General features: G+C 47.7%; 1 protein-coding gene across 7 annotated transcripts in view; it reads right to left on the bottom strand.

The window, feature by feature from the left end:
• NTM (neurotrimin) overlaps positions 1-15805 on the bottom strand; it is a 690049-nt gene that overhangs the window by 110460 nt on the left and 563784 nt on the right. For all 7 annotated transcript variants that reach the window (XM_083162887.1, XM_083162888.1, XM_083162889.1 and 4 more), the window contains exon 4: positions 1484-1609. In XM_083162887.1, the coding sequence (XP_083019013.1) occupies positions 1484-1609 (126 nt within the window). The remainder of the gene's footprint in view (positions 1-1483; positions 1610-15805) is intronic.

Raw genomic sequence — 15805 nt, 5'->3', positions numbered from 1 at the left:
CCGTTTGCGGTCAGCCCGACAGCTGAATGACAGGCGGGATTTAATGTCCCATCTGCCGATCAGCACAAAGGGGGCGTGGCTACGAAAACGGCTGTGGAATGTCGATCTGCAACCAGGATCACAACAATCCACAGCCGTTATAGGCAAAACGGGCCCGACATCCTCTTAAGTCAGGCCCGTTCTGCCGTGATCCTGCTTCTATGCTGTCGCTAAAGACAGCTTTGAATGGGTGTGGATCGTTTTATCGACCACACTTAGGTCAACAGTCATTAGGTCGACACCGTTGGGTCGACAGGTGGCAAGGTCGACAGGGTTCTAGGTCGACATGGGTGAAGGTCGACAGGTGTCTAGGTCGGCATGGGACAAGTCGACACATGCGTCAGGGCGACATGGGTTAGGTCGACCTGATGTTTTTCTCTGTTTTTTTTTTTTTTTTACCCGAATGTCGACACAGTTGGAAGTGAACCGCTTCGCTCGCAATGCTTCGGGCACACTAATTTTTTCTCACACCACTCCCTAGTGGATGGTAGGGCATGAAATACCGCCTGTGAGCACATGTCGGCTCAAAAAACTGTGAAAACAATCCATATTGACCAGTCGACCTAACCCATGTCGACCTAATGCATGTGTCGACCTAAACCCATGTCGACCTTCACTCATGTCGACTTAGAATGGTGTCGACCTAATGACTGTCGACAATACGACCATATCCCCTTTGAATAGGGAGCCACCAGTAGGAAATAGCGGCGACACATTGAATACCCCCCCTATGACTCCTTTCAGTTCCGAACATGGGAGGAAGGGGTGTGGAACTCCAAGTACATCGGGATCCCGATCAGTATGTATGCGGGGCTAGCTAGCGGAAGTAGAAGGCACTAGTAGGGGGGACTTAGGGTTAGGCTGTGGGGAGGAGGGGTTAGGGTGCCTTACAAGCCTCTATTGTTATTTTTACCATTGGGACGCCGTATGTATGCCCTTTAGGATACGCCAAGTCATATCACCCAAAAACAGCGCTCTTCACAAATAGGCCCCTGTGTAACTATTATGAGGATTGCAAGTCACCTTTCTGCATTGTCTGGTGACTAAAGAACACAGTAATGTGGACATCACAGGAGAAATTGTCAGAATTATTATACATACAAGAAGTTAGACCCCTGATGTCATCTAAGAAAGTGAATGACAGAAATCAGCACAGATGTAACGCTACAGGTTTACACCAGGTACCTGTACGAAGTAAATGATGGCTTATATAACCACAGGGATAACGATGCACACAGCGCCCCCCACAGAATGTTTATTATAGTCTTACAGACCGACATTCTGTAGGAGCCACAATGGTGGATACTGCCCAGCACAGATCATTGTTGGTATTACCAGGTGCTTCCCCCTATAGGAATGCCCATGTATTTGTGCCAGCTTTGGTGACCACACAGCAGCAGTTGTGTGACATCACCAGTACCAGCTGTACGAGGGGGTCACTCACCTTTGGGTGACAGGTATCTCCAGTTCACCACGGGCTCCGGCCTCCCTGTAGCGATGCAGCTCAGGCTGACGTTATTACCCTCATTCACAGCTATATTCGATGAGATCTCCACTATCCGAGGTGGAACTGTAACACAGAGAAGGGACAGCGATGTAGGTTACATTCTATTTACCAGGGGACACATGTATATATAAAACTATGACGTACCATGTAATTCCCACATATATACCCACCCCAGAATGAGCACAATGAGACGCTGTGTTATTCCGACATACATAATATCGTGTGTGTGTGTGTATATATTATATATATATATATATATATACACACACATACATACATACACACACACACACATATATACATATAAAATAACAACAGGATGCGGCATTTGGTAAAGGGGTACGGTTACCCCGAAACGTCGGACACTGTGATTTCTCTTTTTCTCCGCTTCCTGTTACAGAGTGCCGGATCATCTGAATCTATAATTATATATATATATATATATATATATATATATATATATATATATATATATATATATATATATATATATATATATAAAACAAGTGGGTCATAAATATCCAATAGAAAGAGAGCGCACTCACCAGACTTGATACTCAATAAAACTTCAAGACTTTATTAGATCCATTAAAAACTTCAAGGCAAGATCGACGTTTCGGGTCTCAGGGCCGGCGCCACCACTAGGCAGCTTTACGCATTTGCCTAGGGCGCCGGCCACTGGAGGGCGGTAGTATTCTACAGCCACCCATTGCGCAAGGAGCAGCAGCTGCCGCCCGAGGAGAGGGGGAAGAAATCAAAGCAGCTGCCAAATACTAGTAGCGAGCAGGTGAGCCGCCCCCCCTCCCCGGAGCATATATGTGGATCAGCGTTAATCTGCGGCACCCGCCGTCCCCCCCGCTGGTCGTCAGCGGCAATCTGCACCCTGGATGCCACCACCCCGCCTCCAGCTGGTCAGTGATCACCCGTGCCCCCCTCCCCCCCGTGCTGGTTAACCGCAGCTGCAATCTGCGGGAAGCACGGTGAGCACCCAGAAGAAGGCAGTGCGCTCCAGGCCGCAGCACTGATCCTCCTCTGCTTCCTGTGCCGCATAGGCTGGTCTCCCCCACATAACACACAGCTGTAGAGACTAGAGAGGGAGACTGCAGCACAGCAGTGACGGTCCCTGTGCAGTGTGTTGTGGTGTGTTGTGGTCCTTCGCCTCTGCAAGAAGAGGTACTGTAATAATTAGAATGCTGAACGTTGTTATGTCAGATGGCTGTGCTAGGATTGTGCTTACTGCCACCACAGCTCTGGAGAGGCAATGGCAGAGATTATATATATATATGAAGTTAGCATTCCAGCTGTTGGGATACTGTCAGTCTGAAAACTGATGCCAGCATCCCAACATGTAGCCAGAGGACCAGCGCCAGAATCCAAACTGTAAGTGTGTGGGCTGGGTTAGAGTTAGGCCTGAGTAGGTGTGGTTTTAAATTAGGCACTAGCTGAGGAATTAAGGTTAGGCTGCATCACCATGTGACTGGCACCATATAACAATCCAGGTACAATGTGACAATGACTATATATCACCAAGTAACTGGCAGCATATAACAGCCAGGGACATCATATCCTATACATATGCCCATATCCTACCCAGACCACCTGCACTACAGACCGCGGTACCCAGCACAATGGACAGTAACACACGCCCCTCTCTCTATGCCGTCTCCCAGCAATGAGCCTCTTGTATGGCGAATGCCATGAAATAAGTTCTCCAGTGTGAAAACAACTGGTATTAATGGGAATGCACACAGGTGGCAGCGCACATAGCATTGTACTTCTCACTAATGCACAGATAATGCTAATATAAAGTACTGTGCAGCCTTGAACAATACTCCACAGAAAGGGCTCAAACAAAAGACCTAGAACACAGTACAGGACTATCAGTGCGGGAAGCGCGGCGGCAAGAGCTACATTATTGTCATGTTGCTGGTGAGATGTAAATGGTGCAGGTGTATATGGGGTCCTCATCTAGTACGTAGCACATTCTGTAGGACAGGCAACACTTATTACTTTCATGTTGCCCATAGCAACTAATCAGATTCTATCTATCATTTTCTTGAAATCAATAAAGAAATTATAGACAATATATGAGTGGTTGCCATGGGCAACATCACCTTGTTTCATTTGTAGAAGCTTTGGCGTTTCATGGCACTAGGGTGACCAAGTCATCCCTTTAATCTGCGACATATATTAATTACACAGGTTCTGTGGCAGTTTAAAACCAGGTGAAAGCCAGCCACAGAACCTGTGTGATTAATATGTGTCCCGGATTAAAGGGATGAGTTGGTCACCCTACCCGGCACTCTAAGCCAAACTTCAACCTCCTGCCTCAAGCCAGCTTATGGTAGTGCCAAGTCCCTCCCAGCGAGGGTGGAAGACCTGCAAGTGCAGGGGGCCATCCCTCCCAGCGTGGGTCGAAGACCCCCAAGTGCAGGGGGCCATTCCTCCCAGCGCGGGTCGAAGACCTCCAAGTGCAGGGGCCATCACTCCCAGCACGGGTGGAAGACCTCCAAGTGCAGGGGCCATCCCTCCAGTGCGGGTGGAAGACCTCCAAGTGCAGAGGCCATCCTTCCCAGTGCGGGTGGAAGACCTCGAAGTGCAGGGGGCCATCCCTCCCAGCGCAGAGGCCTTTCTTCCAAGCAAAGAAATTATCCTTCCCAACACAGGGCTTTTCCCAAACACAGAGGGACCACCACTCAGAGAACAGGGCACCCTTCTCTGTACATGCAGCTCAATTTGACTATATCGTCCGTGACTGCATGCTTAACAGGGGTCCCAGTGATGTCACTAACCAAAATTGTTCAGTGTGTATGCACTATATCGTTTGTCCAGTCACCCCTCCACTAATCGGCTAATGTGTATAGGATTAAGTTGAGTGAGGTTACTTAAAGCGGGGTACACCATTGAGCAAGAAGCATTCACTCCAACATTGGAACAATTTCCTGCCAGCCCAGATTGTGCGCACACTCTGGAGTAATGTTAATGAAAGACGGAATAATCATGTTCCATCCATCGTTAGAATAGTACAGGAAGCAAGCAATACCATCAGGTCTAATGAGCATCATCAGCCCTGACATTGTAGCGTGCTACTGCAGCCGTCATGTTGAGCGTACACATTGAGCGATGTAGGCATATTGCCCTGACATCAACTTAAGGGCATGTAGTCTGAACAGGGTGATTTGAGCATACGCAGAGATTGGCTTTGCTGTAGCACGTGCTTGCTGATGGTGTGTGGATATTGGGGATTCCAGCTGCATAGATGTGTGCAGCTTGGTATACAATATCTGTGGGTATATGTCATGCAGCTCTGAGGCCGCTCACAAACTTAGGAGCTACTTTCCAAAACATAAAGAAGTTAGAGACATGCAAATTGGAGATTTCTGATTTTGCGCACTCTGGGCCTCATTCAGATACATTAACTGAATGCAAGTTTTTTGTTCCTGTGTCAACATAGGTGGACATTGTCTGCATTCTCAGATACATAGCCACTTCCATAAAGCCGATGCAGATGGAGACACCACACCCATGCATACAGGTGAATGGGCATCTCCAGAGCCTGCACCCTCTGGCGCCCCCTAGTGCACAAGTGGGAGACTGATACCAGCATTTGCATATTGCCGCACACAACCCCACCAACGGGCATTAGTGCGGCAGCAGCTGCCCCCCATCTGCGAATCAGCACTTCCCCTTCTAAATGAACCATTATCATCTGCAACTCCCGTGGCAATCCCCGTTTATTAGGCATTTAAGTTAATGACTTCCTCTCCTGTTCTATGGTTCTAATTGTTCTGCTTTACTATTTTTTGTTTTAATATAGGTACACTGCAATTAGTTGCGCTAGCATATTATTAGCATGTACCTAGTGACAGCCACATCGCAGTGCCTGTCATAAGAACACGCACACAAACTTATAATTACGTTACTGATGGCGGCGCAGGATTCCCGTGGTGACAAATACTGTGCTGTGGCGGCTTCTTGGTGACAAACATTTGTACCGAACAACAAATAACAAAACAGCAAATTAATGGAACGACTGTAAAAGGTTAGTAATTCAATAGGCCGTAAATAACAACATACACTAATGTTATTAATGTCCTCCTCCAGCGAGGAATTCTGCTCTCATTACAGCAAGAATACAATGTAGCGAGTACAAGTGCGATCCAGTCACACAATATGGCACGGTGGAAGTGTCTTCCCTATTGACAACGACAGCAATGGGGAAACACTATAATTATCACCTTTTGCTGTAGGATGTGTTTGAGGACCTGTCAGAGCCAGGTGTAGACAGTGGAAAATAATCACTTTGTAGGGTGACGGGGGCCGCTATTATTGAGATCAGCAGCCAACACATGAGCATTCAAAGGACAGGTGATCATATGACCAATATACAGTATACGGTGCGATATCCTCATATAGGATATACAGATAGATGGGGGATATCATACGTTAGATAAGCAAGGTTGTCAGAGGGTCATAGAACAGGATGCGGTCAACAGTATAAAGGTCGACAGTCAATATGTCCACAACTATTGGTGGACAGGACTAATGTTGACACATGAAAAAAGTTCAGCATGCATTATGTCAACATGGTCAAAAGGTTGATACGTGCAATAGGTCAACCTGAAAAAGGTCAACATGAGTTTTTTTAAAACTTGTTTTTTTCATACTTTACTATCCAAGAGGACGGAGGGTTAGATTATAATCGTGTGCCGAGCGCAGCGAGCAATGCGAGGGGATACGGAACACTCGCCATAGACATAAACAAAAAGCGAATAACTCATAACAAACTTTTCCATGTTGACCTATTGCTTGTTTCATCCTTCAAAGCCTGTTGACTTAATGCATGTTGACCGATGTCATGTGTTGACCTTTGGGCCGTCGACAGTGGTTGACCTCATTGCAGTCAATCCTATGACCCATACCCCATAAAACTAGATAAGTGGGGGTGTAAGGGCACACAGTACTAAGTAAGGGGGGGTGTCAGGATACACTGTACTAGGTAAGAGGGGGTGTCAGGGCACACAGTAGGTAAGTGGAGGTGTCAGGGCACACAGTACTAGGTAAGTGGGGGTGTCAGGGCACACAGTACCAGGTAAGTGGGGGTGTCAGGGCACACAGTACCAGGTAAGTGGGGGTGTCAAAGCACACAGTACCAGGTAAGTGGGGGTGTCAGGGCACACAACACCAGGTAAGTGGGGGTGTCAGGGCACACAACACCAGGTAAGTAGGGGTGTCAGGGAACACAGTACCAGGTAAGTGGGGGTGTCAGGGCACACAGTACCTGGTGAGTGGGGGTGTCAGGGCACACAGTACCTGGTGAGTGGGGGTGTCAGGGCACACAGTACCTGGTGAGTGGGGGTGTCAGGGCACACAGTACCTGGTGAGTGGGGGTGTCAGGGCACACAGTACCTGGTGAGTGGGGGTGTCAGGGCACACAGTACCTGGTAAGTGGCACACAGTGCCAGGTAAGTGGGGTGTCAAAGCACACAGTACCTGGTAAGTGGGGGTGTCAGGGCACACAGCACCAGGTAAGTGGGGGTGTCAGGGCACACAGCACCAGGTAAGTGGGGATGTCAGGGCACACAGTACTAGGTAAGTGGGGGTGTCAGGGCACACAGTACCAGGTAAGTGGGGGTGTCAGGGCACACAGTACCAGGTAAGTGGGGGTGTCAGGGCAAACAGTACTAGGTAAGTGGGGGTGTCAGGGCACACAGTACTAGGTAAGTGAGGGTGTCAGGGCACACAGTACTAGGTAAGTGAGGGTGTCAGGGCACACAGTACCAGGTAAGTGGGGGTGTCAGGGCACATAGTACTAGGTAAGTGGGGGTGTCAGGGCACACAGTACCAGGTAAGTGGGGGTGTCAGGGCACACAGTACTAGGTAAGTGGGGGTGTCAGGGCACACAGTACCAGGTAAGTGGGGGTGTCAGGGCACACAGTAACAGGTAAGTGGGGGTGTCAGGGCACACAGCACCAGGTAAGTGGGGGTGTCAGGGCACACAGCACCAGGTAAGTGGGGATGTCAGGGCACACAGTACTAGGTAAGTGGGGGTGTCAGGGCACACAGTACCAGGTAAGTGGGGGTGTCAGGGCACACAGTACCAGGTAAGTGGGGGTGTCAGGGCAAACAGTACTAGGTAAGTGGGGGTGTCAGGGCACACAGTACTAGGTAAGTGGGGGTGTCAGGGCACACAGTACTAGGTAAGTGAGGGTGTCAGGGCACACAGTACCAGGTAAGTGGGGGTGTCAGGGCACATAGTACTAGGTAAGTGGGGGTGTCAGGGCACACAGTACCAGGTAAGTGGGGGTGTCAGGGCACACAGTACTAGGTAAGTGGGGGTGTCAGGGCACACAGTACCAGGTAAGTGGGGGTGTCAGGGCACACAGTAACAGGTAAGTGGGGGTGTCAGGGCACACAGTACTAGGTAAGTGGGGGTGTCAGGGCACACAGTACCAGGTAAGTGGGGGTGTCAGGGCACACAGTACTAGGTAAGTGGGGGTGTCAGGGCACACAGTACTAGGTAAGTGGGGGTGTCAGGGCACACAGTACTAGGTAAGTGGGGGTGTCAGGGCACACAGTGTCTCTTCTGCAATGTCCCCCAGGAATATAGAACACAGATTCTTATACATATAGAGTCCTGCAGCAGCAGCGTCATTATTCTGCTAAAAATAAATACGAGCATGTGTTTATCTGTTAATATATAAGAAAATGCTTTGCTTGCAGGTGTATACAGCAGTATAAATACATCCAGCGCCTGCACCATTACAAGCTGTTCCCTGAGATATCGGTACTGTCACTGCTATTTCCTTACCACTTCTACATGCGGACCCCTAATTGGGTAATAAGGAGGGTGAGACAGATCCAATGAATTATTGATGTATACAGAGATACACAGGGCCTCATTCGGGTCCGCGCATAGGGCCCGATCAGACCTGTTCTTTAGGATGCGTATATTTGCTGCCTAGCTAACAGATCAATGCTGTCCCTCCGAACACACTAACCCCCCCCCCCCCCCCCCCATCTATGCTTACACATCTGCTAGCATGAACCCGCAAAGACCAGCAATAAGTCACCGGTTACTCACCATTCAGTGGTTCTTCCTCTAGTGACCCAGGACTTATATGAATGCTTCCCGAGGAATTGGGAGGGGAATTGACACCATCTGCCCAAGCAGGTAGGGGCAAGCCTGCGTTCCGAACCCGCCCAATGTTTTTGTGGGCACGCCTGTAAATCGCTGGGTGCCCGTCAATCAGGCAGCGAGCACGCTGGCCAATGAAAAGTCCACCTTAGACGCTCATTGCGGGGTTTGCGTATGGACTCCATACTTGCGTATGGAATGAGGTTGATTTTGGACCTGTGCTAACAGGTCTAAATGGTCTCCACACTGCCGACACTCACAGAGTCCAACAACATTTTTCGAAACCACCTCCTACGGCACATGTCTCTGCTGGGATGTCTCGCAGCAGTGTATGGACACCCGATACCCTGCGAACCCCCAATTTGTTGTGATGGATCACATGTGTCCCTGCTTCCCAACCGTCTTACCGCCAGGAGGGAGGTCGGACGGCCAGCTGCCTGCACTTAGCTGGGAACACTACACCTGTGTTCCCAGGGGAAAGTTGTTTTTATGGGGACGCCCATAAAATTCTGGGCAGCAGCAATCCTGAATCAGCCCCCCAGACTACAACAATGGAACGTTGCCAGTACTGCACAATTAGTATGTGGGGGACTATGGTACTATATTGTCTACTTATATTCTATGAACTTATATCATAGTTACATGATGATCCGCAGAATATTTATTTTTACTGGGGTGAGGTTTGGAAAATGACTTGCGGTGTGGGGATCACTGCCCGTCTCACACACACACACACACACACACACTTGACTGTTGCAGTAAATTGTTCGCACAGTATCTGCCAAGAACATTTCCACACAGTGCGTCATGAGGATGAACCCGGCAATGCTCGGATTGTCCTAAATCATTTAGGAACCTGGGAGAAATTTCTGACTTGCTTTTACAGCACAGTATAAATTCTTCAAATCGGTGCAGAATGGTTGCGATGTCAGCATTTTATTGATCGTTTTGTGTCCATAATAAAACTGCAAAAGACGGAATATATCCCGAAACTAGTAAAAATCTTAGCTCCATTCAGAACGCCTGCATGCCTGTATGAATGGTTTCCAAGTGTGGCTAATTTTATCACTTTCCCAAGCAGCTCATGCGTGTAAGTGACAACGCAACAAACGCGTCTGCTGACTTAAGGGGATTGCGGCGGCTTCATCTGCTCTGGAACTGGGGGAAATGTAGTTTTCCTTATTTAATGCTAAATACAGGATGACTGCCCCATTATCATTCTGCCGACCCAGGGAAGAAATAGTGCATTCAGGTGCTTTTGTGCGACGCCGCCGTTTATTCACAAGACCTTTCCGCTGGGAGAATAACAACTCATGTCAGCCACACTATATATTCCCTACAGAAAATGAAGAAAAACATTGGTTGGGAAAAAAAAAGCAAAAAAAGGACAAGATACAATATTTGACATTAATATATATGAAAAGCGACGTGATGCCGGATAATATACAATGTGGCAGGAACAGGGCTTCGGGAGTGCTGAAAATAAAGGTTAATCCCATCATTACTATATTTATTAAGACAGTTACTATTCAGTATATGAAAGTATAATGGCTGGTACTAAACAAGACTAATCACCACACCTACTCTGCAGCAGCCATATCGTGACTGTATCCACCACACCTACTCTGCGGCATCCATATCGTGACTTTATCCACCATACCTACTCTGCAGCATTCATATCGTGACTGTATCCACCATACCTACTCTGCGGCATCCATATCGTGACTTTATCCACCATACCTACTCTGCAGCATTCATATCGTGACTGTATCCACCATACCTACTCTGCGGCATCCATATCGTGACTTTATCCACCATACCTACTCTGCAGCATTCATATCGTGACTGTATCCACCATACCTACTCTGCGGCATCCATATCATGACTTTATCCACCATACCTACTCTGCGGCATCCATATCGTGACTGTATCCACCATACCTACTCTGCAGCATCCATATCATGACTGTATCCACCATACCTACTCTGCAGCATTCATATCGTGACTGTATCCACCATACCTACTCTGCGGCATCCATATCGTGACTTTATCCACCATACCTACTCTGCAGCATTCATATCGTGACTGTATCCACCATACCTACTCTGCGGCATCCATATCGTGACTTTATCCACCATACCTACTCTGCGGCATCCATATCGTGACTGTATCCACCATACCTACTCTGCAGCATTCATATCGTGACTGTATCCACCATACCTACTCTGCGGCATCCATATCGTGACTTTATCCACCATACCTACTCTGCAGCATTCATATCGTGACTGTATCCACCATACCTACTCTGCGGCATCCATATCGTGACTTTATCCACCATACCTACTCTGCGGCATCCATATCGTGACTGTATCCACCATACCTACTCTGCAGCAGCCATATCGTGACTGTATCCACCATACCTACTCTGCAGCATCCATATCGTGACTGTATCCACCATACCTACTCTGCAGCAGCCATATCGTGACTGTATCCACCATACCTACTCTGCAGCATCCATATCGTGACTGTATCCACCATATCTACTCTGCAGCATCCATATGGCGACTTTATCCACCATACCTACTCTGCTGCATCCATATCGCGACTGTATCCACCATACCTACTCTGCAGCATCCATATCGTGACTGTATCCCCCATATCTACTCTGTAGCATCCATATCGTGACTTTATCCACCATACCTACTCTGCGGCATCCATATCGTGACTGTATCCACCATATCTACTCTGTAGCATCCATATCGTGACTTTATCCACCATACCTACTCTGCTGCATCCATATCGCGACTGTATCCACCATACCTACTCTGCAGCATCCATATCGTGACTGTATCCACCATATCTACTCTGTAGCATCCATATCGTGACTTTATCCACCATACCTACTCTGCTGCATCCATATTGCGACTGTATCCACCATACCTACTCTGCAGCATCCATATCGTGACTGTATCCACCATATCTACTCTGTAGCATCCATATCGTGACTTTATCCACCATACCTACTCTGCGGCATCCATATCGTGACTGTATCCACCATATCTACTCTGTGGCATACATATCGTGACTTTATCCACCATACCTACTCTGCGGCTTCCATATCGTGACTGTATCCACCATACCTACTCTGCGGCATCCATATCGTGACTTTATCCACAATACCTACTCTGCAGCATTCATATCGTGACTGTATCCACCATACCTACTCTGCAGCAGCCATATCGTGACTGTATCCATCATACCTACTCTGCAGCATCCATATCGTGACTGTATCCACCATACCTACTCTGCAGCATCCATATCGTGACTTTATCCACCATACCTACTCTGCTGCATCCATATCGCGACTGTATCCACCATACCTACTCTGCTGCATCCATATCGCGACTGTATCCACCATACCTACTCTGCAGCATCCATATCGTGACTGTATCCACCATACCTACTCTGCAGCATCCATATCATGACTGTAACCAACATGCCTACGCTGCGGCCTCCATATTATGACTGTAACCAGTATACCTGTAACAGTTACTAGGCGTATCAGGGAAAACGCAGGCATGCCTGAGCCTTTTAAGGGAGGGGGAGTGACGTCCGCCCGTGGCCGGATATACCTGTATTAGGGGGAGAGTGTGTGACGTCAGCCCCTGGCCGGATATGCCTGTATTAGAGGGAGAGTGTGTGACGTCAGCCCCTGGCCGGATATGCCTGTATTAGGGGGAGAGTGTGTGACGTCAGCCCCTGGCCGGATATGCCTGTATTAGGAGAGAGTGTGTAACGTCCGCTCCAGGCCAGATAGGCCTGTATTAGGGGAGGATGTGTGACGTCAGCACCAGGCTGGATATGCCTGTATTTAGCGTAGCCACCGAGTCAATCTCTGGCTACTTCAAGCTTGCGATGACTGGTGCCTAGTTAACAATTATTCGATGGTGAGCCACTAATAAAGGATTTGGGTCATTTTAGCTCACCAGCAAAGTCTTCACACCGCGTACACATCTATTCACACAGCGAGCACATCAATTCGCAAGGTAGAATTTCAATATAGCGGGGCAGTGTCTACCTGATCGCTGTGGCTGCTGAGCATTGGATCAGATCTGAATTACCCCCATAGTCCCTGACATTGCTAAAGCCTGTTGTAGATTGTTCCTCAGCCCGATTACACGTCCTTCATACCTGTAATTGGTGTAAAAGGACAGATTTAAATAGGTTGGAATAAGAAGGTGAACTGAGCATCAGCACTCCCGGGGGGGATACGGGAGGAATGAATGGATATAAACAGCACACAGTAAAAAGAATAAAGTAGATTTTAAGGTCACTGATTATTCAAATGTAGTTTGGGGTGTGTGCATCACAGAGGGGAAATAGCAGGTGCCACGGGCAATCTCATACCTTGTGACTACCACGTGGACCCTGACGCCAGAGAGCCCTTTCTCCCAGGGGACGTCGGCAGATGGGTAGACTTAGAAAATGTTCGGTCCTTGGCTCCCAGGGGACACTGGGTATTTGGGAAGCGGGTGAAGGTCACGTGGGAAACGCATGTCTGAGCCAGATTAGCCAGACTCAGCATTGTGCAAACAAGTTCTGGTCTATTTTCTTATGGGTGGTTCCCATGTGGGCTGTGAACAGCTCGGCTCAGCGGAAAGCGAGAGGAACATTCTGTGACTGCAAAACCAGTCTACCATTAACCCCGCTCACGCTTCAGAGTTCCAGTCATGGCGCTTACCTGTTCGCTAGGCTGCGAGTATATGCAGCCTAGTGAACAGGTGTGAATTAGGCCCTTTGTATAAAAGATCCTGCAAAATGACTGACGCAGCCACTATTTAAAGTTCACCATTCAAAATGATACTAGAAATGGTCTTCAAACCAATGGTTCCAAAATGTGTGTTGACTTGAAGAATACAGGGGGGGGGGGGGTTAAGGGTACAACTCCGTCAGCAGACTCAGGGTAGGGACCTACAGTATTGAATCTCTGAATTAATATATATCAGCGCACCAGGATAACAGGAGCGACACGACAAAAGCTTCATTTGACCGGACAGTAGATGATACAGTACTTTATGTAGATTGGATTGTAAATACAAGTCACACTTAATGATCTGGGCTTTCATTATACTACGGCGAGTCTCTGAGAAGATGATCTGAATGAATATATTAAGTGTAAAATGGGGCCACTCAGCACTTTCTCCTGCGACGGATCTCATCTCCCCAGTGTCTCGCGGTCATTACGATGAAATGAGACGCTGTTCCACACTGATTTCTTTATCATAAAAGCGAGGGATAAATGGCTAAGTCTCCAGGAACCGCAGCCAACATGCAAACACTCCTTCACAGCGTTGGAAATGACAATGACTTTAGTAAAAGAGGATTGTCATTAGACTAGACGGAGATGCATGATAATAGGGCACACAGACAATGAACACGGGAGCTAAAGACTAATTGAATCAAAAGGTTAAGTGAATATATTTGTACAGGGGGGGGGGGGGGCGATCACACCCGTAGAGGGAGGGGCTGCGTTGGCTTGCTGGTATTTGTAGTTCACCTGTTATAGCAGTGGCACCATGATGCGATTCAATAATGACAAATACTGGATCCGCATCAGCAGGATCAGAGGGGCTGCGGGTATTGAATGCGGATGGTGCTGTGGAAAGGAAGGGTTATCTGTGGTGGCAGAGGGGCCTACCACGTTAATGCGACAGATAAGGGTCCCGGACGGTGGAACCGGATAAAAGGATCTCTTGTGCTGGATGACAGAGGGTGCAGAGGCTCAAACTCCCCAAGCCCCTGTAGAGAGCAGATATCAGGGAGCCTTTCAGGGGGTGTATAATAGGGATGCAGTCTGGAGAAGGGCTGATGTGTCTCTCTCTCCTATACGGCCTGTCAGTGGGCCTCATGGACAAGCCCATGGGACCGGACTGGGACAGAATCATTTCTGCCAAGCTGCATATCTAATCTATTTGCTGAAAATGTCAGCTCCCTAATTATTTATAAAATACACAGAGGTTAATAAAAAATAATAAATGATCAGGGCGAGATATGTTTTTACAGGGATTCTCGCGTTTACAGGGTTATTTTCTAGTTGTCATAATTTGTGCGTACAGATCATTGTGCACTGGACAATGACTTACCATCATCTACAGTATAATGTGCTGTACAAACAGCTGATAATAAAATAGGCCCTAGATCAGTGGTTCCCAACCCTGGTCCTCCAGTACCCCAAACACTGCACGTTTTGCAGGTCTCCACACAGAATCACAAGTGTCATAATTAGCTCCACCTGTGGATCTTTTAAGATGTGCCTGAATAATCTGTGCACCTGCCGGGTGACCTTGAAAACGTGCACTGTTGGGGGTACTTGAGGACCAGGGTTGGGAACCACAGCCCTAGATAGATAGTATCCCATATCTGTCCTTCAGTAGCTGGAAGCTTCTATGTGGGTCTGTACCACCGTGGACGGTGCTTAAGATAACCACAGGCCTTGCCCTGAATTCTCATTTAAAAACATAACATTGGAGATGGGACACCGAGAAGACCCGCTGATAGTACTGAGGTTTTTACCATTGCTCAAAGAACATTGCTCAGTTCCAAAAATTGATTTGATAACACCGATGGTTTCTGATGACAACCAATGTTTCTGCTTGCTTGCAGTAAACTAGCCACATAACTTGTGAGCTATCAGTTCTAGATCTGCTTAGCTACAATGGTTGAAACTGACTATACTGCATGTTCATATACTCAGAGGATTCCTATGTAGGAGCAAATAGCTTGGGTGTTGAATGACTGTTGTAAGTACGGTTGAGAGTTCAAGTCCTGTTTATGGCATGCTGAGAAATGTGTTCATTTGTTTCATATACAGGAGGTTCACATATATCTTGTATAAAGGTGGAAACGAATCATAATATATCGTTAGCACATCGCAAAAGGAAACAGTGGAGCTTCACCACTGCAGGGGATAGATATTGACCATCGGAAGGAAAGCATCAATGGTTCTGATGAAACATAATTTGATTCCCAGGCATAAACATTATGTCTAACTGTATTATACCATGGACACAAGACAGACCTGGGTGGGCATTTGCAGAAACATGACATGGTACAGAGAGCAA

The sequence above is a fragment of the Crinia signifera genome, chromosome 19, assembly GCF_055691185.1.
Source record: "Crinia signifera chromosome 19, ASM5569118v1, whole genome shotgun sequence".
NCBI classification, from domain to species: Eukaryota; Metazoa; Chordata; class Amphibia; order Anura; family Myobatrachidae; genus Crinia; species Crinia signifera.
This window is presented reverse-complemented; position numbering and strand designations above follow the sequence as displayed.